This window comes from Phlebotomus argentipes, unplaced genomic scaffold, assembly GCF_947086385.1.
Source record: "Phlebotomus argentipes unplaced genomic scaffold, Phlebotomus argentipes genome assembly scaffold_4, whole genome shotgun sequence".
Lineage (NCBI taxonomy): Eukaryota > Metazoa > Arthropoda > Insecta > Diptera > Psychodidae > Phlebotomus > Phlebotomus argentipes.
This window is the reverse complement of record NW_026776174.1, coordinates 9,559,282-9,582,087: the sequence shown is the minus strand read 5'-3', so window position 1 is coordinate 9,582,087 and position 22,806 is coordinate 9,559,282. Positions and strand designations below refer to the sequence as shown.

At 39.7% G+C, this 22,806-nt stretch overlaps 2 protein-coding genes across 4 annotated transcripts in view; one reads left to right on the top strand and one right to left on the bottom strand.

Annotated features, from left to right (window-relative positions):
* LOC132258711 (protein N-terminal asparagine amidohydrolase) overlaps nucleotides 1-22,806 on the top strand; it is a 50,504-nt gene that overhangs the window by 11,708 nt on the left and 15,990 nt on the right. For 2 of the 3 annotated variants that reach the window (XR_009468286.1, XR_009468287.1), the window contains exons 2-5: nucleotides 5,249-5,764; nucleotides 6,153-8,058; nucleotides 8,139-8,285; nucleotides 9,204-9,312. Coding sequence is in view for 1 of the 3 variants with exons in the window: in XM_059756153.1 (XP_059612136.1) it covers nucleotides 5,356-5,764; nucleotides 6,153-8,058; nucleotides 8,139-8,280 (2,457 nt within the window). In the remaining 2 variants the exon portion in view is untranslated. The remainder of the gene's footprint in view (nucleotides 1-5,248; nucleotides 5,765-6,152; nucleotides 8,059-8,138; nucleotides 8,286-9,203; nucleotides 9,313-22,806) is intronic. The other variant, XM_059756153.1, reaches the window with a different exon arrangement.
* Nucleotides 10,633-11,120, bottom strand: LOC132258439 (probable cytochrome P450 6a18). The gene is made up of 2 exons (XM_059755767.1): nucleotides 10,924-11,120; nucleotides 10,633-10,864 (listed from the first exon to the last, which is right to left on the bottom strand). Exons 1-2 carry the CDS (start codon nucleotides 11,118-11,120, stop codon nucleotides 10,633-10,635), a joined length of 429 nt encoding a protein of 142 aa, XP_059611750.1.

Genomic DNA, 22,806 nt, shown 5'->3' with positions numbered 1-22,806 from the left:
TCTTCTCGCGTCCAACAAGAAAAATGATGCTGAGGTTGAGCGTATAGTTATGCAAAGTGAAAAATAATTTGATGGTATATTGTTGAATGATCCCTATTGATTTCTGATATTTTTCACATAGGGCAGAATGTATTGAGGATTGTACGTTGCGGTTACAAATGGCTTGGTCTTTTGCTTCAACTCAAATTAGATAGTCATAAATCTAAATTTGTTCATCATTATATGAGCTGAAAACAAAGATTGTATGATTAATGAGTCACTTGTGAAATAAGGTAATCATACAACACCAAATAGTGGCATTCATTTCAATGATTTACATAAAATTCTCATTATATTATTTGGGTCTCTTTCATATAAAGGTGGAGAGGCGAGAAAAAAATTCAATTCTATTCAGCCAGTCATCTTCAGATTGAGTACATTCGCCTGAAGAACCTCAATTTTTATCACATTTTATGCTCATTCAATGAAATTTATCAGCGAGAGAAAGAGAGATGGTATGAATGAGGCGAATGCAGTAAAATTATATGGCTGAGGAAATCTGATGGAATAGAAAATCCTCAACAATACAACTCTTGAAATATTTGATGAAATATGGCCATAACGGATGGCAGGAAATTTATATTTCAACTATTTAGGAAAGATGATTTCATAAAAAAACCATTAGAGTGTTGAATAGTGACAAAAGATTAAAAATATTACATATAAATACGTCTTATGTCTGGTATTTCTTACAGCTCTATCACAATATTGAGCTCACATAATTCACGGATTATACCGACATAGGCGCACACAAATCCTCAATCTACTCCTCAAAAGCGTATCAAGCAATTTATGAATATTGAGTGAAAATGCAATATTTCCTCCTCCACTCAAGGATAATCCGGTATTATCGTGGGAAATGAAATTGTAAAATATCACACTGTGATTTTTGGCAGTTGATTTGGTGGCGAGACAAAAAAAGGGCAGAGTGTGTATATCCTAATTAAGATTGCGAGGAATGCGAAGAGCGAAGTTCTGCGAAAAGGGAGGTAATTGCACAGAAAATTAAATTATTGTACCGCACATTTGTTGATTATATTGCGGCCGGAGAATCCGGTGATAGTCAGTCTTTTCACGTACAACAAATGAGCTCGTTGGTACGAGTGAAGTCCGTGCGAGAGTGGGTGAAAAATGTATATTCCTTCTCCATGGAACTTTTCACGGATAATTACAAACAGTTTCTTTTTTATACAATGCCACACAATCCACGTAAATCCATGACGCAACCTCTTGATAGCGCGGAGTCCCACAGCGAACTGAGTACGAAGGTTCCAGTTCTGGGAAAAGAGACCGCGTTTGAGAGAGTCGTGCCAGGGGCGAATTGGATACATAAACATGCGTTGGTATATGAGAACAAAACGCATAATCGCGGGGCCCCGAGAAGAGCACACACAGCAAGCATTCGGATATGAAATAGAGAGGCACACGGGGGCACTTGGAGGGGAATTTGTGTATGTATTTGACTTTATGTTGTGCTGAAAAGTGTTAATATCTTCGGCTGAAGTAGCATCAACAGCGCGCAGTGGGTAGTGCGCAGAAGTGCAAGGGGTCAAAATACTAGGGAAATCGTGTGTGTTTTGTTTTAGATACTTAGCATTGTAAATATAAATTCGGAACACTAATTGTTGTCAAGATAATTCCCAATTTCTGAATATGTCTATTAGCAAGGGACACGACTATCTCAATATGAATGCCATGCCTTTGGGAGAGTCGCGATTTTGGGAAGTCACATGCACGAATTTATAGGTATAACGTACAATGAGGAGAAGAGGGACTCTATTTGGGATAATCAACGTCGTATGGAGAGAAGGTGGGTGTAGAACAAAGAACCTTCTTGGAAGGATACAAAATTGCCGAGCCGATTCATTAAATTAAATGATACTTTCGCGAGACTTTGGTGGCTCTGAATATTACGCTTCTGCTCTGGCTACATTTGAGAGCTGAGATTTCTTCATCCCAGCTCTACTGTTATTATGCAAAGTTCGCCAGACCCTGTCAGAGATGTTAAAATGAAAAATATGGGATTTTCAAAATAATTTAATCAAATGCTACACAGGTTATGGGGAAGTTTTCTTGCACAATAATTTAAGCTTAAGATTTTTTCCCTCAAAGACATTTATTATTTCTAAAAGTTTTAATTGTAAATTTTGATATTTTTCATAGGCCAATTTACACAAGACTGTGAATCCCTTCGAAGATATTTTGATTAATTCTTCACTGTCTCATTTTCGTGTATGTTAACTTGAAATCCCAGATACTCTGTTTAAGCTCAGCAACGCGTCTCTTTCTGTCTCTTTGCTGCTGCTCCTCGTCTTATTGCAGAAAGTTAAAATAAAATCCCACGATTTTATGAAATGAAAATGCCATTGATTCTGTTTATCATTTTGAAAGAGAATATTTTTGCGTGGGTCGTTCTTAGTAATTTTGCAATAAATAACACCACCGAGATGTTTGTAAGTCTCTTAATGCACCATATATATGTATGCAATGTCTTTTATATCTACAGTGTGCGCATTTCTTTTCTCTCTGCGAATATATAAAATCTTAATTTTCTCCCTGTCTCGTCACCTTTGCTCAAGGAAGACCAGCCAGCAGCATTGCGGGGAGTAGGAGTTTTTCTGTCGCTCTTGGTATAATTTCTTATCAAATCCATTATCTGACACTTCTGTACCTCTGCAGTGAGCTGGGGTAATGCCATAAGCATAATCTCTTAGACTACACTACGTAGCGAATTATTTTCTTAAAATGTTTTCACACTGACATGACAATCTGATAACTTGCTATGTATGATAAATTTATTGTCAGAGCGCATTTCTTGAAGTGGAGTCGAGAGGAGAGAAGGTAGAGAAAAGCGATTACAGAAGTCATTCAGGAGGAGATTACGCGTATTCCTCACAATTTTGTGGATTTTCATGTCAATTCACTTGTGCTTCGACGGGTGGCGCATTGAAATGTTGTATCGCAGGTGAATTGTAGACATAAAATCTTGTTTAATCACCGAGGAAGATCGCTTCGACGAGGCACAGTTCCTGGAGCCCTAGACCTTCACCTTCCCTATTCGCTTCATGCCTAGACTCAACTGCCGTCCAATGAGTGGTGCATGAAAGTTTATTACTAATTAAATATTACCTTATTCACGTAGAAGTGTTTCAAGATTTTATTACTTTCTTGTACTCCAACACAATATAAAATCAAATTAAAGGTTGATTTTTCCTCTCCTGCGCCTTTGTTTCTCACCCACTGTTCGCTGTTTGCCTATTGGTCGGACGGGCCACGTTACATAATGTACACGGGAGTACATATATCAACATAGATTGTAGTACGTGCCAGGATTTTAAGTACTCGGAAGTGATTCACTCCTCTATGAGCAATACCGTGAGCGCTTTCACAAAATTTTCTTTCAATCTTTAGCTTCTCGATCCCCACAGATTGGTGTCTTGTTTTTCTCGCTCTCTCCTTCGTCATCCTTCAAATATTAGATTTTCTCCCTGATGGAATTTATCAGACATTTATTTTTATGAGCGCGCGAAGAAATTTTAGAGAAACACTGGATGGAGGAGAGGGCATTATTGGAATTTTAGGGGAGTTAGCCAAGTGGCAGCGCGAAAAATACAGCTCATCCCATTGTCTTGTGTTGATGTTGTGTCGTCAGCTTAATCTCCTGCCATTATAATTTGTCGATCTCCAAGATTGAGCTCTGATTGAGGGCATTTGTGAGTTTATAAACACCGCGCAAGACAGAGTACTGCAATACCTGAAGGAAGGAACATTCCCAGTCAGAAGGTTAATGGTGTTGCGATAGTGGGTGATCGAGCTGACGATATATCAATATTGTGATTTTGTCACGAATCTATGTACGAAATTATACTATGTACGAGAGTAAACGAATTTTTTCGCCTTCCCGCTATCTCTGCCTCCTGAAATGTGGTGGAATATAATTTTATTTATTTCTACAGCTTTCGTACAATAGAAAATTATCGCCTGTAAATCTATGAAATATTCCACTTTTATGTGCGATGTTTAAACCCCCTTCTTGGACTGTTTTAGCAACCAAATACCATTATAGTAACCGTAGCTGAGGGGCTAGTGAATGTGCAATGAATTAATGGTCTCATTGTTTAGATCCGTGTTCTCAAAAGACGCCAACTATAGTGCAGTTTGCGCATATAATTACTATTATCTGGCTATGCACTGGACAATTGTTTGCCAACCCATAGTACATCAGAGAGAGAGCTCGCGAAATTTTATTTTTCGAGGTATCCGCGCGCCGGCAACTGTATCAGAAGGAGAAGTGCACAAGAGAAGAAACTCCTCATACACAAGAGAGCGCGCGTTGAATATATGTGCCTTTTATTTCCTATAGCAACGATGGAAGAGACCGATATGTTGGCGATTTTTCCTTGACTTTGCTCGCTTTTTCTCTGGGTGTACAATATAAAAAGATCCTCTCTCTCTCACTATCATGCTTTTTTCATGTACACACTAAACCACCGCACAAGAATGGGGGAATATGGTTAGTGTTGAAAATGTTTGAAAACAGTCAACTTCTACAAATGGAATATTTCCCGGGAAATTGGAAAAGTGTCTCTAGAGCATAAAATTTGGAATTATTGCACACTTTTTTCTTCGCAACACGCTGAAAAGTCTTTTATTTGAATCATTTGGCATAATGGAATTTTAGGAAAAATTTCCCTGAAGACAGCTGATGCAGCAGCATCCTCCATGCAGCTTAGATTGCATTTGGAGTTGCTGTGAAGTTTTATTAATGCTACGTTGCCTCTGGTTAGTTTCCGCTTTATCTTCACGATGCACCTTTTTATATCTCGTCATTTTTTATCCAATGAATTCCCCCTCAGTCCGATCAGCACACCGCGCTCTCCCTCTTTCGCTCAGTCTTTTCTATCTACCATAAAAATCCTGATGCATATTAAAATATGCGTATAGAGTGCTCTTTTGACGCCCAAAGGCGCTCTCTTGCATTCTTTATTATCCGAGTATGTTAATTCTACGAGAAAAAAAGTATCTCATTACACGTGTATGGACATATAAATTAAGTATCTATAATGGACTGTTATTATAACTTAATAAGTATCCTAAATCTACGGTCAGCTCCCCTTTGATTAATATTTTATATCAGTTTGGTGCATAGGAAATATGAATTATTAATGAGATCCGCGTGAAAAGCTTTATGTTTCTCATTTAATTGCAGGCAAGCTGTCCTCATCGCCAATTTGTGCTGCATGTCCCTGCAAATGCATTGGACCACTGCAGAGGCCAGTGGCTTTAATCGGCGTTGAACAGTATTGACACACAATAATGAATTCTAATGATGCAATTGAGAATACATCGTTTGTAAATGAAGATTTATCAGAGGAATATGAGCACTTGATCTCATTATGCTGGGATTCAGGAAATATGTCTGCCACTTTCATCACCCTGCAGACGATGGAAATGTTCGTGGTGCCGGAAATAACGGATTTGCGCCCAATGTTTTCCTACACCCACAATCTCTTTCGTCAACTCAACCCTATCGTGGTGCTGGCGAGTGGCCATGAGAGTTTTCTGCGTGAGATAATGACTCTCCTGAAGCTTCCTGAGGAGGCTGACCCCAAAGATTATGTGAGCGCGGCGAATCAGAGTGGCCGGAATAACTTTGTGGTCTTTCCGCAGAGTGAGAAGAGTGTGGGACAGAATCGCCAGCGCCTGTGGAATATCAATCTATCAGGTAATATTTGGTCTAAGCACTTGGGGGTTAATTGCCATGCTGATGTCGTATACTGGGTGTGTTTGAGATGGAATTCCTAATACTCAACTTGCTCTGTGATCACCTAACAAAGCCAGTAACGTTAAATTGAGGAGCGACTCGAAGGGGAACACTAATCACATTACATACCTATTTTCCCGATTTGAACATATATGTAGGTGAAAAGGATAATAATTATTTGTTGCTTTGGTGTTTAGATAGTGGCGCAAAAATTCTACTAATCAATATTGATCATTGTGGAAATTCAATTTGCAAAATTTTCCCTCTGAGAACCCTTGTATTTGTCCAATGAATCTCAATTTCTCATAAGCTCAACTAGGCGTAAACTTGTTTATTCGTTTTTGCATAGGTTTCCACAGTGAGGTGGAGAAGCAGTCGTACTTGAAGACCCAGATACCGCCACATCAGAAATTGGTGATTCAGAGTGCGGGCAATTTGCTGAAGTATATGGAAACAAATTGGAAATCCATATCGCCGCAAGACAATACCAACATGCCCATAATCACATCGCTAAAAGTGTTCTCCCTCAAAAGTCAAGTCTTAATCGACGACTCGTCATATCTGGCACTGGAAATCTTCAACACAGCTCCACATCCGTCGGGCTTCAAGAAGGGTCTCAAAGGTACCGAACAGACTGGCTTTTCGCTCTATCGATTGCTAAATCACTGCCAATCGAAAATTGGCTGCGATGAGATGAAAATGATATTTCAACAGCCGACTAATGAGATTTCCGTTCTCAACAAGAGATTTGAGACAATCGAGTGGTGCATGAGTGCACAAAATGCTGGCACGGTGGAGCGTTTGAGGAAAATGCTGAGGCACGTGTACGAGATAAGTCGGTGTTTTAGGAAAATTCTCGAGAATCCCAACAAGATGTATTTCTGGAAAATCTTCCGCACCAGCATCACAAATGCCTTCCATGTAGCCGAATTGTGCCGCGACAGCACACAGCCTGGTGAGAAGTGTGGAGTTGTTGGAGATTTGCGCGATGCTATAGAGAGTCAGGTTGACATAATGGTTGTGTTTATGGCAATCAACGAAATTATTGATTTTGACGAGGGTGTCGCACAGAATAAATTCACCGTGCACATGGGTTTCGACGCGGAGTTGGATAAATTGAAGGAGTACTTCAAGAGGATACAAGCAGACGTTCCGGATGATACCAAGGAGGAGATCAGGCGCCTTTTCCCCGCTTATGATAGCTGTGAATTTACATTGGTGCCCGAGATGGGCTTTGTCGTGTCCATTAAGAGCCCCCTCAACAGTCCTGTGAGCATTGACTCATCTAGTGCGAGTGCTGCGAATGGTGGTTTTAAATTCCTCTATAAGACCGAAGGATACTACTACTACAGTGCTCCATACTGTGTGGAAATGAATACGAAGTATGGGCACATTCACCATGACATCTGCTTGAAGGAGCAAGAGATATGCAGTGAACTCATCAACTCCATGGCGAAAAACATCGGCAAATTGCTCAATATTGTGAAGTACTGCGCCCAATTGGATTGCTTCATGGCATTCGCTGCCGTGGCGGCGACACGCAAATATGTTCGACCGCAAATGAGCCAGGATAAAGTGGTGAAAATTGAAGCAGGGCGCCATGCACTGCAGGAGGAGTGCGATAATTTCATACCGAATGACATTCATGTGGCGGAATCGAGAGAGAATCTCATAACAATAATAACAGCACCCAATTCAGCCGGAAAGTCCATTTATCTGAAGCAAGTCGGAATTATAGTGTACTTAGCTCACATCGGATGCTATGTACCTGCCGCCTCGGCGCACATTGGCACCATCGACTCCATCTACTCACGGATTCACAGCACTGAGGCTATGCACCAGGGCGCATCCTCCTTTCTCTATGATCTCCAGCAGATGGGCAAAGTGATGATCAACTCAAGCAGTCGCTGTCTCATACTCATTGACGAGTTCGGCACCGGAACGAATGTCAATGAGGGAAAGAGTCTTCTCGTGGCGTGCATTGAGGATTTGTCGAGGCGAGGCAAATCGGCACCCATTGCCCTCTTCTCCACCCACTACATGGATGTGGTGGATCTGTGTGAGTCACGTGAGATGGTGAAGGAGATCACAATCAAGAGCTACTTTGATGACAACGGCAGGCTTCAGACGACCTACAAGATTGTCGATGGGCGTTGTCCTCTGCAGTACGCTAATGAATTGCACAATATTCGACGATCTGAGGAGGGTCTGCGGGTGTTCACCGATGACAGGCTGAAGATGATTCAAGACACAATGTAATTTGGACAGAAATAATCGTGGGAGTGCTTTTGAAAAACTTGTGAACTAAGAGGCTTTTCTGTTCTATCCGTTGCAGGAAATCCACTGGCCAGCCTGACGCCGCGAAATTGGTGAAAAACAAGACAGTATGTGCGTTTGAAGTGATGAAGACATATTTGGCGTCAAACAGAAATATTGATGAGACCATTAAGAAGTTCTATGAATATGAAATTGAATAATAATGGTGAGTAATTAAATCATTTCTCCTTCCCTGGCAAAAAGTATATATTGTGGCAAAAAGAAGTACAATGACAGATGCTGTGGTTCGCATAATCAATAGTTAAGGGACACTCGCAGAATAGTCGCATTGAATGGAGGAGAGAAAAATGTATATACGCAGTTATTGTGTTACTTTTGTTACTCTTCCTAGACTCTTGCCAACGTCCATTGTTCTTGAATACAAAAGCGAGTGCGAGAGAGATTGAATATTCTTATGAGACATTATGTGCTAAAGGCGAGGAAGACGGCTTCCATTTTCTCCATCTAACTCGCAAATTCAGTATATCCTCGCTTTTATTATTAAAATATAGCGAGTATATGCAGGTACATTGTGTGGAATGGGAAAAGTCATGGGTAAATAGGGTAAATCTTGCTCTTCTCCAATTTGAACACATATAATAAAAGTGGGGTACTATTTTACATAATTAAAATCCAACTTTGGACATGCTCCTTTTAATTTGAATGGCAATGTTTCTTTCATGGCTGTGATTTTGAAGTCATACCAATTTGAATAACAGTCGAGAGAGTGAGAGAGGCACCGCGAAGAGACGGTTCTCAATCTTGTTGTCTTAATAGGAAAAGTTTTATGTATCTACGCGTTACATTTCCAACTTTTTAATCTCTCAAATTGTTTTTCATGCATTACCCGGACGGTAATGGTATTTTATTGGGGCACATTTCAGCATCAAAATCAATTTGTTTCTCTCAAGGAAAATGCCGGAGATAATTAATAAGAATGCACTCACCTGAGTGTGTTGAAAATATGAACTCTGCAATCTGTGGAGTGAGACAGTCGCGCAAAAGCGGGAAAAAGTCAATAAAGTGAATAAATGTCGATCATCCTACATGATCCAGTTACACGTTTCATTTCGTGATATTTCAGGCTCAACTTAAGGCGTAATGAAATGTTGTTAGCGGCGACAGAATGTGCGCAAGTGTTGGGACTTTTGCAGGGTGTCTGTCGGTGAGAATTATTCATTTTAAAATTGCAGGTATGTGTGATTGAGGATTTATTCATTTCACAAATTTAAATATGTAATATGGAGTTAGACAGGCGTAGGTTTGCAAAATATAAAATTGAGGAAGACCTGTTGCCAGCGCCTCGATAAGAAGTCTCTCTCTCTCGGTGTCTCTGTTGCTGTCTTTCTGGGGAGTGGTGGATTTTTAATTAGCAACTCTACAGCGATTACTCGATGGCAACTAATTTCAAGAGTCTAAATGCCTTTTGTAGACATTTGCACACAGTCAGTGAGTGTGGAATTATGCAAAAGTGGGCGGTAGTTCTAAATATAATGTGCATTGCATGCGAGACAACAATGATTTTTCCCACAAAGAAGACATTATTCTTGCACACTGTTCGAGATGTGTCTCTCAACTGCTGGTGTGGCGTTTAGTGAAGAGGTGATGCATGAGGCATTCTGCGACGGACAGCAATTATGGTAATCAAATAAAATTGATTACATCAATTAAATTTCTCCACTTCCCAAACACCCCACTTCTATGGCGAAACGTTCGCGCATTGGCACTACTTTTAAGAACTCTATGAGACAGAACGTGCGGTCATAACTTTTCGTCACTCTGCCGGCGGGGGGAAGTGTGAGAGAAGAGAATTGAACGACGAATTGGGTAATTGTCTTTCTCCTTTCTTGTTGATTTTTCAACGTAGTGTAAATGTAATGACTAAACTGAAGTTCATCTGTGCAAGGTCTGCGTGAATGTAAATCTTCAAAGTAATCGGCGTCTTTTGAGCCGTGCTAGGCAACTCTGGTAATAAATGTAAATATCCGGAGGCATACAATATAACTGCATTACCACCATTGGCTCACCGCACGGCGAAGTCTGTGTGTCACTGGTTGAGAAAATAAAGCTAAGGCGAGCGGCCACGGAGTCTCGGCGGGGGACGGAAACACACGGCCACAGAATGCATCTTTTTTTCCTCACAGAAAAGTAAGAAATTGAATTGGATAAGAAGCCGAGTGACTCATAGGTTCAATTGAATGTTGTATGTTTAATATAGCGTGATTGGTAAATAATTTAATTGATTTGTAGTAATTTGAAGTGACTGCGAGAAAACACCTCCATTTCAACAGTCTCTAGTAGATGAATAAAGTGGGAAAAATACTAATCTTTTTAGGCTACTGATATTAATTTGACACACTTCGAGGAAGCTTAGATAATTGCATCAGCTTTATTTTCAATGCAAGTTTAGCATTTTATATGAATTCGTCATGAGTAGGTAAATTGTCTGTAATTTTAAATTTCCAATTGAGCATGATATTTTCTTTAGTTGAGTGCCTTCTCTGAAAACATAACTACAATCCCTGGTCCATCACCAAGGGATTGCGGTGAGGCGATTCAGTTGTTGTGAAATTTTTCACAACACTTGCGCGTGCTAATTCCGTCTGCAAAATACCAAATTTAATTCCAATGCAAATTCTTGGACTCTCACCAAATGGCAAATATGAGCATTTCGGCCGCTTCTGGCGCTCCTCGGTGAATCTCAGCGGATTGAACAGCTCTGGATCGGCATAGATTTCGGGATCGCTGCATTTGATAAATCACCGTCAAGGCTTGTGTAGCTATTGCCCATTCTAATTTCGGACGTGGATACTCTGACACTCTCTCTGGGTGGATGGAGTTGATGGGATTTGAGGACGGCTGTTCCGGGCTGCACGACAAATGGCTCCTTTTGTCCCAGCAATTGGGGCGTCACATAGCGTTTTGTGCAGAGCTTGTGAAGTGTCTGAGCTGGAGCGTTGATGTGCATTGTCTCGTGTGTGACCAAATCCAAATGCGGCATTTCGCATTGATGGCCTCAGAGGAAAAAGTGTCTTCGAATTTTTCCCAAACTGTCAGAATTGGATGGTGTAGTTTTTCCTGCACTTGCCAAATGCGAACGAGTTGCCAAAGAGCAAAAGGATATAGCACAGCGCTAAGAGAATGACATCGCATGACCTGCAATGTGATCCAGTGTCAAATTGTGTTTGTCCTGAAAGCTCAGCAGTATTTGCAGCATGTCGTCGTGTTGCAATTTTTGACTCTCCCGGGATTTTTCGTTCTCCTTTATTAGCCTTCTGGCCCACTGGACTCAATCTCTCGCGAGATGGAGGAGAACGAGGAGAGCTCCGCGAGATATTGGAGGAAAAGAAGAAGGTCGTAAATTTGAAACCCATCCACAGGGATGGTCGGAAAATCTCCTTGCCCGTTCGGATGAATTCACAATTGGCATCTTCGAAGCAATTTGCCTCCACGCTAAAGGCGCACGAGGCCACATTTTCCGTGGTGAATTTCGCTGAGAGCTATATACATGGAGATAAAGAAAGTAATGCAACAAGAGACAATTAAGACACTCTGATATAAGGGGGGAATATATGCCAATTTAAATGCGAGACTGCAAAACCTACACTCTTTGACTCAATATCCGTATCATTGCGCTGTCGTTCAATATACTTAATCAATTTATCACATGCCGTTAGCATAAGTGGAAATATTGATTTCATCTGCAAAAGAGAGATGTATTTACATAACAAAATCAATCAATTGATGCCGGACGGAGCAGGGGGGAGGATAGAGCAAATCAAGCATGAAATGTAATTGAAAGTGCTATGAATATTCCATTACTTTAGTTGTTGTGAACATGGGAGACATCACAGCACGACTTAATTTCCATTTCTGCTCATCTGTTCGGATGAATGGATTGCCAGACAATAAGTCGTTGGGACCATCATTTCCCGATACGAACGCTCGACAGGAACGATGTAAAGTCTTTGATTAGAATGCTCTTCAATAGCTGCTCCATGTCTCGCACCAATATTGCCTGCCTGAAGACTTTGTACAGCTCAATACGAGGGAGGTTTTGGTATTTCCTACATAATTGTTCTCGTGCATCTGCATTTTTTAATTATGTTGTCCCAAATCACTCACTTTTGTGCCATTTGTTCAAGTTGAATGCCTATTTGTTCTTGTTTGGGTAACAATAGGAGCGAGATTGCCCACGAAAAATTATGGTTTTTGGTCAGAGTACAGCATTTCTTTGCCAAAATGAATAATTCCATTTCTGCCACAGGTACAAAATGCCACAGATAATAAGTACTGCAGTCAGAAACATTTTCTCTACAGTGTATAGCGCGACACGGTATGGAGTGAAAAGCCCGCCGGAAAGGCTATATTCCGAATGGAAAAGTTGAAGTGGAATTTGTGACTCAAAAAGACGTTATTACAGAAGGCCATTAAGGAGCTTTTTTGTTGGGAAGACTCTCCTACTAATGAAGAGGAAATGATGCGTCTAATGTTAAGGAGCAAAACATTTAGGGAGACGTATGAAAAGAATCAGCATAACTTGGCCCAATTGTTGGGCACGAGTCAGAAATTTGTATATTTATTTAGGGGTTATTGGATGTGACACTGTAATATAAGGTGGCGATAATGGCAAATTGCGTATTGTCATAAATAAACTGAGGAGGGAAATTCGCGGGTGAATTTCATCCGAGGCAGTTTCGTTCGAGAAATCATCACTTTAGACAATAAATTATTAATCTAATTTGCTTCGGGGATGTACTAAATAACAACTTTGTACATAATTTATTTAAATGAAATTTCTCCGGTGCTGTTCACTACCGAAAGAGCATCCATGGTTATGAATTTTAATTATGCTGGCTGGAAGAGAATAGAGCCCAGTCTGTATAATCTCAATGGAGAGTGCACGGATGAAAAAGTAATGAAATTGTAAAATAATATTCTCGCCAAGGAGTACAACTATGTTGGTCTCACTATAGGCTTTTGGTTAAACCCAAAATTAGTGGGTAGATTTTCAGTGGATTTCACCCTTTTCCTTCTGCTCGCCTGCATGACCGGTGAGAGCGATCGATATTAAATGGAATTTTTATTGATTGCGATTATGCTATGTATTCCATGCGATATATCTGGCATCCACACATATGTTTTAACTCACTAGATGGGAGTATTAGCAATAAATTCTATGTAATCCTAGTCATATGTTATTTTAGACATTTGCTGGAGAGAAAAAGAAAGATTTGGCCCCCGAGTCCAACCAGTAAAAGTGAGTTTTTGCCTGTCATCCTTACCAGCAATCTAGAAAGGATCCCCATTTATATCCCTTCCATTATGCTTGCCTTTTCTTCCTATCAGTTTCACTTTATTCTTATCGGGAATTGTACCTTCTCAAATGCTGGGATGGCGCTTGTGAGCTTTCTGCTGAATCTTTTTCATGCTTAAATTGTAGCAATATCATCTAATGATGGGTATTTGAAAAGCCGTGTTGTTTGCAAATTTCCTGGGCGAAATTGAGAAACAATTTATTACAATCACTGACCCCAGTGAATGGTTAATCAATTCATAGATTGAAAGGTGGTGGGTGTGGAATACCATACAATTGGACATATTGAATATTAAATTAACACTGCGCACAGTCAACATGGAAGTTAATTAATTAATTTAAATGCATTTCCTGCTTACTTTTGATTTTTTAGTCCCGAACCTCAAGTACTACATTTGTATGTATGCGAATCCTGCAAAAAAATCACTCGACTTTCTCTTATGCCCTCCAGCGCCTGTTTATCTCCTTTTCAGGTAGAGCAGGACTGAGGCTGTATATATAGGCGCTACATGGCGAAGGTATATCCTATGTTGTGACTGTTGAGTGGGGAGATATATAATACAGTGAGGCACAACACACAAATATTTCGTTTGGGGGAGCCTCCCTGAGGACTCCTGAATTCACAGCGAGAGACGATGATGCGTTTCCATGACGATAGGACACCCTTTTCAGGGTATAACAGCCGAATACTACGGCTCGACTCATTCACAGGTTTAGTTTTATAATCTCAATTTCTGACTTCCTCTGTTTTTCATGATAATTCCTATTCCGGGCGGGTGATATGGATATACTAGACGCAGAGAGGCATAGTACTCAGTATATCATTCCCTCTGCCGTGCCTGCAAATAATAGAAACTTTGCCAGATTTATTGATTATCCTGCCGGGTGTATTCAGAGCCCAGCTCACGCAGAAAGATATCGACTGGGGAGAAATTAATGTTTTTAAAGTGTTTCTACATAAAGCATTGGGGAAAAAAATGGATACATTAAGAAAATATTATACAGGGACTTGAAGGAGGCGAAAAAGGGCTCTAGTGTGAAATTTATTAATGCACATATGGTGTAGTTCCAAGGGTTGTGACATACAACGTGTAATATTTTGCCTCCAGACCTACACGAAGTGTGGCTGAAAATACTCCAGAAAAATATATAGAAAACAATTTGAGAGAAATATCGTATTTTTACCTTTCATGAATCTCTCTCACACCCACTTTTGGATGTTGCCGTTTGGGTTTAGCAATTCACCAGCGGGTATAGATTACACCATGTCTGCGTTAAAGCTCCTTATTCTATTTAAAGCTCTCTAGTCACCCTTGGCAAAACACTATGGAGAGAATTTATATGCTCGGCAAATGCTATGGTATGTTTGCTTAGGTATGGCGCTGCCGCTTAGGCTTATGCTGTTAAGTGAAACATTTTCAGAATTACGATTTAATTACGGCAGTGTACATTAAGGGTGTTCCTCTGCGACGACCGCCCCCCCCCCGTCAAATTTACGAGCCCCTGATATCATCCCCCGAGAGTGGAGGTGCTCATTATTAAAATACTGCATTTTTAATTGTTGAAAATGTGGCTGAACAAAGTGTTCACGTCGCGAAGAGATTTTATTTCTAAGTTGTCCGTCAAAATCACTTCCAATTTGAAACTGCAATTAAACTTTTCTTCTCCTCAAATCTCCGCAGATAATCATGAGTGCATCGGAGAAAAATATTTTCCAATTAACTTCCTTCATCGTCAGGGTTGAAATATTAAAAGATAGAACAAACCCGATTTTCTCCAAACTCCATCAAAGTTAATTACTGCTTGTCTGACGATAGTTTGCTAACGCTCAATTATGGGAGAGTGAAAATAGTGGATAGCAAGAGGAAAGAAGTGGGAACTTTTCCACATGCGGATTTATGGTAGAAACTGGTGAGTTTATATTACAAACTTTCTTGAGGGGGCGACACAGAGAGGAAGCGAGAGAGAGAGTTCATAAAGGAAAAAGAAAAGTGCATCCAGTGAAATATGCACTGGTGTCTTTCTCATCTATTGGCGACCAAGGGGGTGGCAGTGGGAGATATATTCGATCTGTGGTGGAAAGTTTTTGAGAGAGCGGAAAGTGCCCTCAAGGACTTGCAGCTGAATAGATTCCTTTCTAATGATGTTTTCCCTTCAAGTCAAATTAGTCTCTCGATACCATCATCCGCGCCATAATACTTTTAAAGTCAATAATGGACCACTTACCACTCCCGAGGAGTATCGATTGTGTGGCCTATTAAGCGGGAGTGTAGGGTGAAATCAATTAGGTGTAAATTTCAGAGACGCATGACGATGCTCGGATGTTGAAGTACCAGAAAATTGGGAGAGGAAGCACATGGTGTTGACATGTAGATGATCAGCCAGTGATACTGCAGGAGAGCACATCAACTTGAGCCCCATAGACTCCCCTTTACTATCAACTCCTCATATCGTTCACTGCATATACACTCCGCACAGGAGTCAAATGATGGAATTTGTATGATAATGTTATGTGGGGTGGATCCAATTGAGCATCCTTCCTTGCCTTTCTTTTCATGGGATATACAGAACTCAATAAAACTTAATTAAAGGACCTTAATCTGAAAAATTGTACCATCTCACGTATTGATTTATGGAATATACTCTCGTATAGAGTGTGCAGAAGGGAGAGAGAGAGAAGGGGAATTGCGTGTGGGAAAAGGGCACTTAAACTGCTGAAAGCACGAAATTATAAGTGGATTTGTATCAAAGATTTTCGAGAGAGAGAGCATGCAAATTTATTAAAGACATATTACAGTGCTGCAGAGTTTCTTAAGTACATTTTCTGAGAAGATTACATTCCGAGCCAAATCGAATAGCAGAGAAATGTTCATGGGCGCGAATAAGTCCGCAATCACTGTGTAAACGGATGAATATCTCTCATTCTGACTCTCACTCAAAAAGCCATATATTGAGACAAAATATTCTGTGAAATCATGCGAGGTTTCACAGTTTGACGCCACACAGTATTTATTTTTTGTCTTCAACAAATTACATGTGAATTCTTTCACTTTGCAGAGTGTGAGAGTCGCATAACACTTGAAAAGGCGCGGGGAAGTTTCACTTGAGTTTGAAAAATACTTTATATCCCTCTCATTCATCTCCATTTGTAAATTTATCTTCCCACACAATTCAATGTGCTGTTGAGTATTTGTCGTATATTTGTCATATAATTCTGTGCGAAGAGCCCACAGAGTGGCTTATGGTGGAGAGAATGAACTTGTTGATAAATTAAATGAAGCTCAGCAAACAATGCAGAATCTTAGGCGCGCTCTCGCAGGAAATTTCGTTACAATGAAATAGCAAATTTTCTTGAATTCCTATCACATAAGCTGCATAACTCCGAATGCTGTGTCTACAATCCAGAGCCAATGTACACAAGCCTCGAGTCTGTGCATTCATCAAACATGAAATGCCTCAAATTCTCAGAATATTTCTCCTATAAGGCGCATAAGTTTATTAAGTTTGTAAATTCATTGCGGCTTCGATAGGAGGATTTTCCGGGGCGGGGAGGAAGGAATAATCTCCATTATTTCAAGTATTACATCTGAATTTGTGCTGATAATTTCCTTGAATGCGGCTCGAGCGAGAGAGAGTGTGTGTTATCAATAGTGCGGAGTCAATCTTGTCATGTGTACATAAATTCCACTGCGAACTCGAATAGATTCTAAATGGCAGAATATTTATGCACTCTTTGAACTCACCGTTTGCATTATCGTGTTATTATATAGCAAGTACCTGATATTTTTCTTAACAGTACACCAAGCCAATGAGTCGGCGAGCAAATGTGGAAAATTTTCATGTTGCTCGCACGTTTGTGATAGCATGCAAATAGTGGTTAATTTGCGCTGAATAAATAGAACTTTATTTTCTCAAAACTTTCAATTAAAGTTACTTCATCAACTGAGGACTGCATAATGAGTGTTCCTGGGAAATTCCCTCTGTTAAAGCTCACACGTTGTGCTTTAAAAAAACCCATGTGTTTGCACCCACCTTATCATTTATTAAATTGATAGAGCAAAATTAGAGGATACGGAGAGATACCTTTCATGTGTCGTCTAAATTATGGCCGAGGCGTAGAAAGTCGATTTTAGGTGGAGAGGAGGAACACTTAAGGGAACATAAAAGAGTATTACATTCTCAGTAATTGTAATCATACCATTTTTCTTAGGAAAAGGAAGCCGTATATATATTTTTTATCTGACATTAATAGCCTCTCGTGTAATTTATTGCATTCACAGACGTATACTTGTGTGGAAGGAAATAGTTGTTTCTTTTTCGGTTTAATTAAACTCTCTTCATGCTGTAGCTTATTATTTTTAAAAGAGCTCAACAGTCGCATCCAATGTCTCTCCTCACTTTACTCTCTTTTATTATTGACCCCTTTGGTGGGTAAGACAAACAGAAATCGCAAATTACTTATTCACACTGCCGGGGTATGGATTTAAAGCTGGGATGTTATTCATTGCAGAGTGCGCAGACCTTTCTGATAAATTGGATATTTCTCCTATATAATTGAACATATCCTTTGGGGCGCCTCTCCATCGGAAGAGGGAACCTGTTTGAGGTGTTCCCACAGGCGTCTGGCGGAGTGCGGTCTCTCTATTTATTTGTGGGCTGGAAGAAATGGCTGTTGATACAAGACACCACGAGTGAGTTTCATAGCCGCTTACTCATCTCACCGAGAAGATGTTCTCCTTTTTTGCACAGTCTGTTTGCACGCCTTTGGCAAACATAACATGTCTACACATAAAAATTGAGGTAAACGCCGTGTTACAATGCTGTTGACGAACTTTTTCACAGACACTCGAGGAAGCACGACCTTTTTTCCACTCTCTCTCTCTCACACCCCACTTAGATTGACCAATTTCTAATGAATAATACACCCATGGGGTGCACCGGGAATGGTAAAATGAGCCCGGCAACGGAAAGACAGTTTTATATGAAATCAATTTTTTCGACGTATGCTCGATGTACGAAATGGGAGCAATAAGAGCGAAGTGGGAATAGCGAAAGAAACAAAGCACATAATTTATTTATGCAATAAAGACGTCTGGAAAGGAAATTTAGTGTTACCGTTGGTGTTTCCAGATTTTTTCCCTGATGCCACTAAACGTTGCTAAACTTTGCCCGCAAATTGAATTTTTTTTGCCTTTAATTAGAAACTTACGTACAAAAAGATTTATGGGCAATTTTCTTACATAGAAAAATGGTTGTTTTCAATTTTTTCGGGAATGCAGAACATAAAAAAATAAATAGTAAGAGAGCTTTACTGGTACTTTGCGATAATAGAATAAAGATATAAAGCGTGGCGAAAAATATCAATTGCCAGCATATTCAGTGAACATTTTGCCAATATATTTCATAACTTTATGATTATTTGATATCAATAAAGTGCTATGTCGAAATCCCATGGCGGGTGTTGTATATGGGAAAAGTGTTAGCAGACACGAATTGCTGAAATATATAGGGAGGGAAAGTCTCGGTGTTAGTCTAGAATCTATGAGGAAATCTCTAAGCACAGTACAAAACAATCCCTAAGACTTACTACATAGTATATACATAGACAGTGAGGCAAAATGCAAAGACTTAAATGCTCCTATTTACTCTCGGGAGGACTTTTTTCCCCATCAGCGGTCTCAGTGTGTTTAGACAGTGAAAAACGATTTTACATAAAATTTTAAACTCACCACTGCAAGTGGAATTTTAAACGAGATTTTTATTTGATGTGTATTTTAGTCTCACACCCCAACCGAGTTTGGATTTTGGCTGCTGGCCAAACTGGACACAAAGCCTAATTGATTCGCATCATTTGATAGAATAATTAATTTTTTCTCTCCCCCCTCGTATTTGCTTATAATTTACATTTTCGTGTATAAACATTTGGCATGGAGCAGAACCCAAAAATTATTGTTTTCAGGTATTTTATGTCCCGACACGGAAATGGTAAATATTTCAAAAGATAAAAAGTGTGTTCATTAAAGGGGTGTGTTGCCACTTCAATTAAGAAAGTTGAAACATTATGTGTGTATATATCTGCATGCGGGGCGGGTATTGATTTTTCATGCCACTGGGAGGACTGTGTAAACGACATTAATGCAAATATATGGAAAAGGGATAATTAACTGAAATTTATTTAATGATAATAGCCAAAAGTCATCAATTGGAAAACATGAATTGCTCTCTCCGTCCTTCCCACTCGAAAATATCGATATAACATTACGAGCACTTCCAGGTATTGAGAGGGTGGTTTGGACAACAAGTCGTCACATTCTTCAGCTCTAATCGTATTGAAGACATCACTAACTGTCTAAAAAAAATACTTTGGATGCCTCTCTCGTTTTAGAACCCGTGTTTAATAATTGAGCATTGCTTGACTAAAATAATCAATATCTGTGCAAAATCGTTGTAACATTATGAATAAAATGCGGTTACGTCAATTGCTGATGGAAGGAAGTTGAGGAAGTGCAGAGATGGGACACAATACATTTCTTGGTTAATTTTCTTTATGTTCACAATTAAATGAAAATGTGTGTGTTGCTTTCTTGGGGGTGTTGATAGTCCGCCACCCTCGTCCTGGCGTAACGAGGTTTGTGTGGCAGACAAACCGCGTTTGCCAAAACAGGGAATTTGGATTTCACCAGGGCCCACAGTCGTTTCCCTTATTAGATATATGCGTGGTGTATATTTATTACAGTCAGGCTGGAGTGAAACGAGGGTCTCCCGGAGAGACGCAGAGCGAAGTGTATTCCTTTTTCGCTGTGACTCCACTTCAACCCTCAAAATAGATGAAGTTTCACTGTGGGGGAGGCGAAAGAATGTGTAAATGCCGAGGGACTGCGGGGTGTTGTGCCATAGCATTAAAATTCGAGAAACAAAGGTAATGGCCATGTGTCCAGAATGTTAAATTCCGCCGGAGATCCAATAATATGGACAAAGTGTATTGGAATGTCTGTTTGTTGTATATGTTTTACGAGGGCTGCAGGATAACCTTTGGTGAGATTAACTGTGTATATGTATAGAGCTGAGAAGGAAGGGAGAGAAAATTGTACTTGGCGAAACACTTTTCATAAAGAGAGCGAGGCAGCAGCAGAAAAACCCATTGCGTTTTTCACCTTCACATGCATGCTATATGCCCAGGGTTTACGGGGGAGAAGTTTCACAATGTTTTCCTGGGGCGTCCTTTGGAAGGACTACTGCTGAATCTGAAACAAACATCACGTTACACATTGATTATATACAAGCACATAGCGCCATTCCTATTATGTGCCTCACACATAACTTTTTTGCTATATTTCGCCCGGAATATAATAACATATCAAAGAGAATCCCATAAATACTAAGTGAAAATACTATACACGGGGTTTAACGTGAGTTTGAGGGTGTAAACACCAGACAGAGAACAATCGTATAAAAAGTCGGAGGCTCACAGCGCGTCGATCAATATTGGGAATTGAAATCTTTCTTACACGATGTTTTTTTTTTATATTTTCCGTGCCCTCGTCACTGCCAAACCATAAAACCCAATTGGAATAAATCTTTAGACCTCTTATCCTGATTTCTTAAAGCTCTCTTTGTGTGGGCGGTGAATGAATTTGACTTAAGTGGCCCAAATAATGGAAATAATGCCAAGCTAGACAATCAATTAACAATATTAATAATGCTGTGGGGCTAATGTAATTAAAATGAGTATAATAAATAAAAACGTTAGTTGTTAATGTGTAGTTGAACACGATAAAAAAGGGCTGTCGCCTAAAACTAACTTTATATATAATACTTTGAGAGTTGTTTTGCTGGCGACGACGACGCTTTCACTATGGCTGAAGGGATATTGTACTTTATGTTTTGGCTGCACGCAATTTCACAACTCATTCTTTTGTCCCTCCCAAGCGGCTCAGAATATGTTGTATTCAGGTAAACTATCTAGATACATCGTGGTCTGAAATGATTGAGTTTTCGATTTTTAAAGGTGTTTTGCGCCATTGTGTCGGAAAATACAGCGAAAATTCTCCCCCAAAACTTGTATTTTCTAAATTCATTGCGAATGAAATTGAGCAGAAGAAACGAATTACTATTCGAAGCATTGCTTTATGCTCACCTGAGCAAAAAATATCTCATTCGCTGGTGTTTTGGAGAGACATATATAAAAATAAATCAAATTACAGAGCAATAGAGGAAGGATTGGAAGCGAAAAATTGTACACTAGTCCCGGTGTTAAATTTATATATCAAAGTTTAAATTAATAATTTCACGCAAGTGTTTCACATTTGAGCTGGAGCAAAATAGGATTGCGCACCCCCGGAAAGTTGGGGTTGCTCCTGCTTTCATCTTTTCGCTTAGAAAGTTCCATTTTACCGTGTGTTTTACGGTGTTGAATAAAAGAAGGTGAGCGCGGGAGGGGCGAAAACAAAAAAAGTAAGGCGAAAAGTTTTTATCTGTAAAAACTGCTTATGTAGTTGCTTTTCCAGGGCTTGTACTTGAAGATGAAGCGTATACAGTCTCTTTTTTCTTCTTGCCTCTTTCCCCATTTTCAATATTCCCCGTGGTGTACTCTCAAACAATGTAATATAACTGAATTTGTCTTCCATTTGGCTCTCTCTTTACCGCACCAACTTTGCAAAATTCATTACATTGTATAGAAGAGAGAGATGAAGAAATTTCACAGTGAATCTGGATGAGAAAAATGTCTTGATGCTGCACAAGATGTACCCTTCAGAGGAGGATGCTCATTTAATTTCACATATTACTGCTACATTTGATGTTTAATTCTCTGTAAATCCGTAATTCGATAAAGTACTTAACGTGATTAGGATTCTGGATTGAGCGTGCAGAGGAATAAAAAACAAACACATTGCATTGTTTTCTAAAACTCAAAGTTGTTTAAATAGCTTAATCCTATCACGATATTAAAAGTGTTTGCTCACATAATTGATTTTCCTTATATCCCCCACACAGAGTGTCCATTTGACTGTGTGTGGCAGAGGTGAACACGGCAGATCAATATACGTTTTTGGGGGAGAGCACGAACGTCCATAAGAGAGAGCGGGCCTTTTGCGGAAAGTAATTTAATTTTGACTTTATCTCTGAAGAAAGTATAAAAGTGGGTTGTGAAACTGCCAATGCATCGCGTTCGCTGGCTTTCAGAACATGCTTAGTCAATAGTTTGAAAATCGATAGTTTTTCCATGAGAGAATGTCTTCTTTGTTTATTCTCCATGAGTGAATCACGCTTGAGAAGGCAAATATTTTGGTGCACAGTTTGAAAAGAATATTGCTTTTTATGCGATTTCTTGCAAAATGCCACAAAATATACGAACTGATTCTTTACTAAA

Coding starts and splice junctions, on each gene's coding strand:
- LOC132258439 (XM_059755767.1), bottom strand. CDS start 11,120: ATGCCGCATTTGGATTTGGTCACACACGAGACAATGCACATCAACGCT. Junction 10,865..10,923: donor GAGAGTGTCAGAGTATCCAC/GTCCGAAATTAG, acceptor TATCAAATGCAG/CGATCCCGAAATCTATGCCG.